This window comes from Pseudorasbora parva, chromosome 15 (genome assembly GCF_024679245.1).
Source record: "Pseudorasbora parva isolate DD20220531a chromosome 15, ASM2467924v1, whole genome shotgun sequence".
In the NCBI taxonomy this organism is placed as follows: Eukaryota; Metazoa; Chordata; class Actinopteri; order Cypriniformes; family Gobionidae; genus Pseudorasbora; species Pseudorasbora parva.
Window position 1 is genome coordinate 44,237,377 of NC_090186.1, and position 10,147 is coordinate 44,247,523.

The window sequence follows — 10,147 nt, forward strand, 5'->3', positions numbered from 1 at the left end:
TTCCCCATTTATAGCAACTCTCTGGTGTCTGTTGTTGGTGCCAAGACTGAGCCCATTCCGGCCAAGGGCGAGTATATTAATATGAATAAATGCACGGCTCTTTTCCCTGGACTGAAGTTCTGTACAGCCCTGAAGTATCCCGACACAAGCTCAAACGACGCTGCCCCTTACTTTCCTCTCACTGGGGACAGCACGTAAGCGAAAATCATCTGTTACGGGCTGCGAGTATATTAGATGTATTGTCTGCCTTTCTTCTCTCTGGTTGTGCTGTCTTGCTCTCAGGTCTCTGCTGATTGGAGGAAGCGACTGTCACTCTTCATCAAGGTGCCGTCTCTGCAGCCAATCAAGTGCCGCCCTGGTGGATAAAGTCTTCGAGCGTGTCCTGATTAGGCAGTGTGTGTGTGTGTGTGTCAGGTGTTTCAGTTGGAGTTTGTTATTGTGAATCCTTCGTTATCTTGTGTTAAACTTCACACTTGAGTTGTCCTGTGAGATGTTGAGAGTTGAGAGTTAAGAGTAATTCAGTAGCCTACTTTCTGGGGAAATAGAGAACAGGTAAGCAGGTCGCGCGATATACATCTTGCCCGCAGTTATCAAATGTTAAACACATCAGGTAAGCGGTGAGCGCCGTCTTTGTATTTCTTTGTTCTTATTTTAGTGTAGGTTTAGTTATGGCGTCGGATACGCCGAAGATTTCGGTTTTTCTTTTCACATTTTTCTTTGGTTAGGAAGGTTAAAGGGTTTTGGGGAATTTAGTTTAGGAACTATTTCTGTTTTATTCTTTTCTTTAATTTGGCGCCACCACGTTCCTTTTCCCCATTAGTTTATTGTATTTCTTCTTTTTTATATTTCCTTAAATGCATTGTAATATAGCGCACTCACATATGGATTAGTGGCTTCGGCTTTAAGTAACAATAAATCAATTGGCCTTATCAATTTCTGTGTCTGGTCTCTTCTGCTGCCCGCTCCACTAAATGTATTTTAATATTTAAATGTTACGTGCTGACCCTAGACCTTTAAAAGTTCGTAACATCATCTTTCTACTGATATAAAGATATTCCTTTCTCTCAAACATTTCATCCACATCTGTGTTTAGATTTGCTGTTGAGCTCCATCCATCTGAAGAGGTCACAGAGTACATTGCCACCATCAGCTACGCCTATGAGGATGAGGCAGACAAACTCACAATTAGCGTGAAGGCTGAAGGTTTGAGACAACTTAACAGAGTAACACTGAGTTATTGTCTACTACGTACCAAGCTAGAAAAGGTATGTTCCCAGAATGTTCTTGAGACTGTCACGATGTGGAGATCTTTAAGGGTTAGGTGACATTATTTGGTCGACCTTTACAGAACTTTCAGGACGTTGTCTGAACATTTAGGTGATCATATTTTATTTGAATATTTTACATTTCCAGGACATTCTCAGAACGCCCCCACTGGTGTCAAGGGCGTCGCATATATAACATTCTAGGTTGGTCCCCTAAAGGTCCTCCAAACGTTATGAGAATGTAGTGTAGAGACCACTGCACTGAACAAGATATGTTTTATTAAACATCTGACTAACAGGGAACCATATAGGAGCGTTCTGGTAATGTCCCAAATGTCCTCTTTGTAATGTTGCTGTGTGACCATAGAATAATCAAAAATGAACGTCACCCTTAAGTCATATAAGTAACATTGAACTGCAGGACTTCCATAACCAACTGAGGACATTTTAGGAACGTCCCTAATGTTCTATAAAGGTTCAGGATTTTTGTTACCTTTAGAGAACTTTTATTGCACTTTGCTTAAGGTCGCGAGAACTTCCCCTCCTGTGTGGGTTACTGGAAAAAATACAAAACATCCACATTTAAAATAACCGTCATTTGTCTTTTGCTCACTAACAGGAACATCCCATGAGGCCAGAAATGTCCTGATATTAAACCGACAGCAGTACAGCGTCTCTGCACAGTTGCTAATGGATTCTCTTCAGCTTGATTCTAAAGTTTCTGCGAAACTGAAGCACACTGAGACGTTGACTTTGGAAATTGAGAATGAGCTAAAACTCCCGGAGACGACTTCAGTTCAAACACTCTCCCTGAAATACGGTGCATGTCCAGTACATTAATTAAGGGTCTGATCGTGGTTATTCAAAGAACTTCAGATAACCGCAATAATTGGGCATCCAAATAAGCAAATACAGGTGCTGGTCATATATTTAGAATACCATTAACATTTTTATTTATTTCACTAATTCCATTTAAAAAGAGAAATTTTATATTATATTCATTCATTACACACAGACTGAAATATTTCAAATGTTTATTTCTTTTAATTTTGATGATTATAACTGACAACTAAGTCCTATTGGAAAATGAAATCTGCATCTCCATAAAGTTGGTCAGCAGCAGGAACCATAAAGTGCTCTAAAACTTCCTGGTATATGGTTGACCTTTGACCTCAGAAAACACTGTGGACCAACACCAGCAGATGTCATGGCACCCCAAACCATCACTGACTGTGGAAACTTTACACTGGACCTCAAACAACGTGGATTGTGTGTCTCTCCTCTTTTCCTCCAGACTCTGGGATCCTGATTTCCAAAGGAAATGCAATATTTACTTTCATCAGAGAACATAACTTTCGCCCACTCAGCAGTCCCTTTTTTGTCTTTAGCCCAGATGAGACGCTTCTGATGCTGTCTGTTGTTCAAGAGTAGCTTGACACAAGGAATGCGAAGCTGAAACCCATGTCTTGCATACGTCTGTGCGCGGTGGTTCTTAAAGCACTGACTCCAGCTGCAGTCCACTCTTTGTGAATCTCCACGACATTTTGAATAGGTTTTGTTTCACAATCCTCTCCAGGGTTGCGGCTATCCCTATTGCTTGTACACTTTTTTCTACCACATCTTTTCCTTCCCTTCGGCTCTCTGTTAATGTGCTTGGACACAGAGCTCTGTGAACAGCCAGCCTCTTTTGCAATGACCTTTTGTGTCTTGCCCTCCTTGTGTAAGGTGTCAATGGTCGTCTTTTGGACAACTGTCGTCAGCAGTCTTCCCCATGATTGTGTCGCCTACAGAACTAGACTGAGAGACCATTTAAAGGCCTCTGCAGGTGTTTTGAGTTCATTAGCTGATTAGTGTGTGGCACCAGGTGTTTTCAATATTCAACCTTTTCACAGTATTCTAATTTTCTGAGATATTGAATTTGGGATTATCCTTAGTTGTCAGTTATAATCATCAAAATGAAAAGATTTAGACATTTGAAACATATGCTGTGTGAAATAAATGAAAACAATATACATTTTTTTTAAGTAAAAGTAAAAAGTTTCACTTTTTGAATGGAATCAGTGAAATAAATCAACTTTTTGATGATATTCTAACATGACCAGCACCTGTATATGATCATGACAGTACAATTATTTTACAATTATCTTTCTAACCATATCTATCCTCAGAGAATGAGAAGATTGAGGCTGAATTTAAGTGTGATGTCAGATCTGAGATCCAGAGAATCATTCCCAACATCAGTGCTGTTGAAACATTTGTCAATAGCCTTCTTGATCGCCAGATTGGCCTGAAAGAGGTGAAGGTTTGTGATGTTCTGGCAAAGACTGTCGTGGTAAGAACATCACTCATATCTTTTTCATCAGCTTTTGAAAATACTCAAAGAAATAAATGTTTCTTAAACTTAGAGATAGTTCACCCTGAAATGAAAATTAAGTCATTTACTCACCCTGGTGTTTTCTAATAATGCAGTATTGCCATTCTTTCTTTTTCGGACCACAGAATGGTCAGACACTTCACATGAATTGCAACCAGCATCAAGCTGACAGGGAACGGTCAGAGAGGGCACTCTATAGGGGATGAGGAATGATCAGACAGGGAGAGGAGATAATGACTTGATTTGAGTTTTATGGTGAGCTATCCCTTTAAAAGAAATGATTGTGCGTACTCTATGTGCAGATTTTGGGAGTTCATGCGGTGCCTGTGATCACTCTTCCTGAAAGACTGTTCCTGAATGTGTGAGTTAATGTCACACCAGTATTTCAATTCATTTCACAGTTGCCTGTTAAAATGAACACATGCTTTTTTAAACAGAGAGGCTGCTGCTAAATATCAGTTTGGCCAGCATTACTATACCATCACTCTTCCCTTGCCCTTGGGTGGAAAATCCACTAGAGATCTGAACTTTCCCACAACCCTCACCACGCCAAACCTGATTGTACCTCATCTTGGTCTGGAATTTGAATCTACTAGCATTGATCTTCCAGAGTTCTCCATTCCCGAGACTGTGGCGCTTTCTGTGCCGACTCTCGGATTGGTAGAGTTGTCCGGAAAACTAAACAGCAACTTCTACAACATAGAGGCAGCTTTGTCTGCGGCCAGAGATCCTGCTGAAAGTTATTCTGCTGTGTTTGAAGTCACTGGCATAAGTCCTGTTGACCTCCTCTCCCTAAAGGTCAAAGGTAAAAACTATAATTGATGTTTTACATGCACTTGATGTGGATAGTTGCTTATTGATTGATTGATTTGTTATATATCCCACAGGATCTGCACTAGTTGAGGCCACATCCGATGATTCTCTCAAGGCCAACATAAAGACTGTGCTTCACCACAAGATTATCAATGCCACCATCAGCATTAAGGAGGAAGTGGAATTTGCTGAAAAACTCAGTGTGAAATCCAAAACCATGTTTGAATTAACTAGTCATGTTGGAGTGCAATTTTTGCTGGAGCACACTGGACAGTTCGGAGTTGATGCTGAGGAGATCTATGGAGATGGAAACTTGGAAGGATCCTTCAAGGCTGGTTTAATCCATGGCTCGGGAAACCTTTTGCAGTCAGTCTCAGTCCTCCCATTCAGATCAGAGGCGAAGATGAATTCTTCACTGAAAGTAGATTCAACACTTCTTCGGGCTCAGAACTCCTTTACTGTAGCCTTTGCCAATGGAGAGCTGATAATTATTTCCAACAACACAGCATTCGACAACCTTCTAACATTGCTAAACACTGCTAAAATTACCTTCAAGGAATCCAAGCTTGATCTAAATTCTCATACAAAAGCAGAGGTTCTTGGCCTGAAGATCCAAAACATGGCTGAGACCAGATTTGGTATTGACACAGTCAGCGTTAAGATTGAGACTTCCACTCACAGCTCTGCAGAACATATCCATTCCCTGGTCACAGTAGCACTAGATGTTAATGGTCTAGTTATTCACAGTGACGCCTCTGTTATACTCATTGGACACAAAGCTGTCCACAAATCCATTCTGAGCCTCAATAAAGATGGCCTGATAACCAATGGCACAGCCTCCCTGCAAAGCCTTTTGAGTCTGGAGGAGCTCAGGCACACCTTCAAGATCACCTACAAAAATGAAGCTGCCACTGCTCAGTGCAAAACCATTGGAAATATCATGGGAAGTCGCGTTAACCACAACACTGAACTCGAGATTGCTGGACTTTCTGGCCAAATCAAAAATCATATAAGTTTCAACTCCATATTATTCAATTTTGACACCAACACTGATGGTACAACTATTCCATTCAGATTCAATTTTAATGGCACTATTATTGGTAAAAATGCATATTACCTTCTTGGATACACAAGTTATGAGTTTATGGCAAAAGTGTTTCTAAAAGCAGAACCGCAATCCATTGCTCACTCTCATGAATGCAAGATCTCAACCGTCCTCGAGCTACCTATAGACAACGGCGGCTCCATTAAATCACAATTTGAAAGCATGTCTGACACTCTGCTGATCCCATCTGAACAAAATACTAAAGTGACAGTTAAAGCTAAAGTGAACAAATATGCCATTGAACAGGAAATAAGCGCTTACAATACTCAAGCGCGGCTTGGCCTGGAAGGGTCTGGAAAAGTGCACACCAATCTGTTTAACACTGCCAATACTGCTTATCAGGACTTTGCAGTCTCTGGCTTCCTAAAGTATGATAAAAACACTGATACACAATCAATTAACTTGCCTTTCCTTGAAGGTTTTTCTCTAGTCCATGGCAACATCAGAATAACACTTGAGAGCATTGGCGAAACCCTGAGGAATTACATCAACCGAGAGGGGATTGCTTCTAAAATTCAGACCTTAACTCAGCATGTTGGTGACTTTGTGTCTAATTTGAACTTTGAGAGAAGAGCTGTGCAGCTTAAACTTGCCTTGAAAGCTCTGTACCAAGAGTATGTGCTAAAGCTGAAAGGTCTGACTGGTGCATTTGAGAAGCTAGTGTTTGATATGGGTGAGGCATTGGATCATTTGGCGGAATTGACTCTGAAGGGTATGCAGATTGGCAAAGTTGTTGAAATGCTACCAAAGCACATCAAGGTTTTAATATTTTTTATCATTGACGATATAAAAACTATTCTTAGCTCAATAAACACCCAAGGTTACACAAAACTGAATGAGATTTTCCATCCTGCCAGTGCTAAGCGTGACAGGCAGATTGAAGCAAATTCTCTTCTAGGGCCGTCTTTTGGAAAACTGTATGGTGAAGTCAGAATCAGCAGCCCTGTCTACAACTTCAGAACCTCTGCAGAGTTCAAGAACGCCTCAGAGAGATACCCTTTGTTCACAGCTTTTATTAACACTGAAGGAACCTCTGCAGACCTTAAAGCTCTGAACTACAATCTAGAATCCACAGCGCAGATATCGATCCCCGAGACGAGCCCTGTAATAGTGTCTGAAACATTCAAGTTAACACACATTGACTTGACTGTAGACCAACAGGCATTGCTGACTCTGAACGGATCTGCTTCTAACAGTACTTTCTTTCTTGACACCTCATACAAGAACCAGGTGAACATCCCCTCGCACTCTCTGTCTGGGGAAATCAGCCTGATTCAGAAGGCTGTAGCTTACCAGGATGATGCTGCATTCACACTGACAGTTAAAAATGAAGGAACAGGCAAATTTGCTCTTCAAGACTTCTCTGAAGAAGGCACCCATAGGGGTGACCTGCATTTTAACATGGGCCTTGGTGCCCCCAAGCTGTCTTTTACTGGCCACACTGACAGCGATGCTTTGCAGATGAAGATAAAAGTGAACGCTGATGCTGTTGCACTAAGCTACATCAAATTCAACGCTCGTGTTGAAACAGAGTCTCCATTTATCAAGAACAGTTTGCTGGTTGCTTCTGGAAAGGCTACCTTTGGCGATATGAAGGTGGAAATCAAGGCATCTCATGTCACATCGGTTTTCGGAGCCGTCAGCGGAGTCTTCTCTAATACCGCCAACATCCTGACTTGTCCTAGTGAGGTTGCTATTGACTTTCAGAACAGAGGTATTGCCAAAATCAACCTCTTTGAGTCTTTTTTAGCCAATGTTGATCTCCAGAAAGACTACACTGTTTCCTTCAACTCTGGCATACAAGAAATCAGCAGTGTGGCAGTCGCCCACTTAAACCATTACAACTACAGCCATAACTTCACAGCCAGCAATAACAAAGCTGATATGGGTATTTACGCTGTTGTGAATAGTGTGGCCAACTTTGGGTACTTAAATGCTGCAGAAATGTTTGTGCCAGCCATTTTCAGGATTCCAGCAATCAGAGAGCTGAACTGGAATGATAATACTGGCCCACTGGACTTGACCACAAGTGACCAGCCCATTGGTCTAAGGGCCAAACTTGTCTACCAGAAGAGCTGGTTTGCTCCTATTATTGATTTGGGTCTCGTTGTTCCGTCATTGGGTAACCTGGTCTCTGAGTTGTCTTTCAAGTCCTCTATTCTTAACCTAAATGCTAATGCAGGTATTTATCCAAAGGACTACTTGATGCGTGTTAGTGCCACAACTGCCTCTGTGTATCAGGGATTGAAGGCCAAGCTTGATGGAACCACTGGCCTGACCACAAATAATGGACTGAAACTGGCCTCTTCTTTGTCTTTGGAGAATGCCCACGTTGACTGTAATTATGGGAGTACCTTGACTCTGGAAGATAACTATGAGGCTGTATTGTCTGTGGACACAGTTGCTAAGATTAATCTGACAAGCTTCACTGTTGATGTCACACATCAACTTTCTGGGGACACCAAGGCCCATCCAAAGGCAACATCAAACTTAAAGGTCAAGTACAGCTTTGATCGTCCAGATTCAGTGGCTGCTGGATATGGAGATGCTGAGAATACCTTAAAGCTGGATGCAACTCTTTCCTTCATCTCCATTGAGTCCGCAACCCAAGTAACCACAGATTCTACATTCTCTGATCACACCAAAGTTAAGGGAAACATGAATAATGAAGCTAACATCCACGTGAGCGCTGATGGTCTGAAATCCAATCTGAAGAATACTGGAAATGGGTTCATTGGTTTTAAATACTTCACGTTGGGGTTGGACATCAATGAGCAGCTGACTCTAAAAGGAGATCTTGGACGCATGTATTCTTTGCTAGAAATTGATTCAAACTATACATTTATCTATAATAGAGAGATTGAACTTGCAATAAACCACACTGCTCTTGGTAAAGCTGAATTTGCTCCCCTAAGCACCCTCATGGCTGCTGTAGACATGCTCTTTACTGAGCCAAGATATCATGATTCGGAAGAAAGAAATACTTATTTAAGGAATGGATACAAAACAACAACTTTCTTCCGTTGGTACAATTTAAGTACAGAAATAATAGAAGAGTATTTTCATGAATTTCCTGTCTCAACGCTTGTGCTTGAGTGCTTTTCTAATCTAACTTCTCCATCTACGCTTCTGGAGTATCAGGGGGAATTAAGTTTTTTCCAAATTTACCTCAATTAACATTCATTTTTGTTTAACTGGAGGAAGTATTTCATCAAGGGTCTATATCAACTAATTATTGGGCTTTACCCACCCTATACTTGCTCGCCTCAGGCCTCAAAATCACTTACATGAACAGATTCAGAATAACTTCATAAGGCGAGGTGGCTTATTAAATTGTTTTCTGTTGGCAGTGAGCGCTTTGCGTGCTTTTTGTGCACCCCGGGCATCTCGCATTTTCGAAAGAGCACTCTGAGCGCATGAAGTAAAAAAAAAAAAATCAACTCGAGCAGAAAAGCGCCCGACTCATTGTACGTTTTTTTGTTTTGTTTGTCCAATCAAATGAATGGAGAGGTGGACTTTCCATTGTGGTGACCATTACCTTGTTTAGACTGACAGGACAGCTGATTCGGGGGTTTCTTAGCAACATATTAAAAAACGCACTGCTATTGTCTAAATTGGAAAACGTCAACTAAAACAGTGCGGTCCACCTCACATATTTAAACCTGAACAACATGTTCTGTCTGATCAGGGCCTTAGGGTGTACTCACACTAGCCAGTTTGAACCGTGCCCGAGTGCGTTTGACTACCAAAGCGCGGTTCGTTTGACTAGTGTGAGTGCTCCGAACCGTGCCCGGGCGCGGCTCGATTAGCCGGCCCTGGCCCGCTTGGAAGAGGTGGGCCAGAACGCGATTCAGTTGGACTCGGGCGCGGTTCGCATGCAGTGTGAGCGCTAACCGTGCTGGAGTCCGTAATGAAAGCTGCAAAGTCCTAGCTGCACTTCAGCTGGTACCTTGCAAACCTCATAATACGAGCAGCACGATTACGTGAACATTTTCGTGCCACATCTGTTTAACAACAGGCTGTGAGAGGGCTGTGGACCACCGTGGACCAAACGACACAAAATTATCCCCAAAGAAAACAGAGCGATGGACTCCATTGTGTTCAGAGAGCACCGCTCTTTCTGTTTATCCCGAAACCGTCGCACCATAATGACGTAAGCGTGCTCCGGCACGAATGCTGAAACCCTATGTGAGTGCAGGCCAGCGGGGGGGTAGGGAGGGGGGACATTCGTACTCGGGCCCAGTTCATGGCAACCGTGCCTAGTGTGAGTACACCCTTACGCCGCATTCACACCGGGCGTAGGCGTTAACGCTTCCCATTTACTTTGAATGGGTGACATCATCCGTTGCCGAACTGAATTGTGGGTTCCGTCGCGGCGCTTCACTCGCGTTGCAAGCGACAGAAGTTGAAGAATTCTCAACTTTTCAAGCGCCAGCGCAGGCGTCATCCAATCAGATCGCCGTATGCAAATATCCTACAGCAGACGCTAGCCAATTGCGTTCATTACTGCTCCGTGAACCATAGACCGTTAAAAATCCAGACGCTCCTGGACCACTACGTGATATTCTTCCCGCTGTCGGCGCTTTTTCA

The 10,147-nt window shown here is 42.4% G+C and overlaps 1 protein-coding gene across 3 annotated transcripts in view; it reads left to right on the top strand.

Annotated features, from left to right (window-relative positions):
- The window catches only part of apobb.2 (apolipoprotein Bb, tandem duplicate 2), a 40,210-nt gene extending 30,136 nt beyond the window's left edge, over positions 1–10,074 (top strand). For all 3 annotated transcript variants that reach the window (XM_067418329.1, XM_067418328.1, XM_067418330.1), the window contains 7 exons: positions 15–194; positions 1,094–1,203; positions 1,885–2,085; positions 3,434–3,597; positions 3,942–4,000; positions 4,077–4,444; positions 4,527–10,074. In XM_067418329.1, the coding sequence (XP_067274430.1) occupies positions 15–194; positions 1,094–1,203; positions 1,885–2,085; positions 3,434–3,597; positions 3,942–4,000; positions 4,077–4,444; positions 4,527–8,734 (5,290 nt within the window). In that variant the 3' untranslated portion in view covers positions 8,735–10,074. The remainder of the gene's footprint in view (positions 1–14; positions 195–1,093; positions 1,204–1,884; positions 2,086–3,433; positions 3,598–3,941; positions 4,001–4,076; positions 4,445–4,526) is intronic.
- Positions 10,075–10,147: the final 73 nt, after the last annotated feature.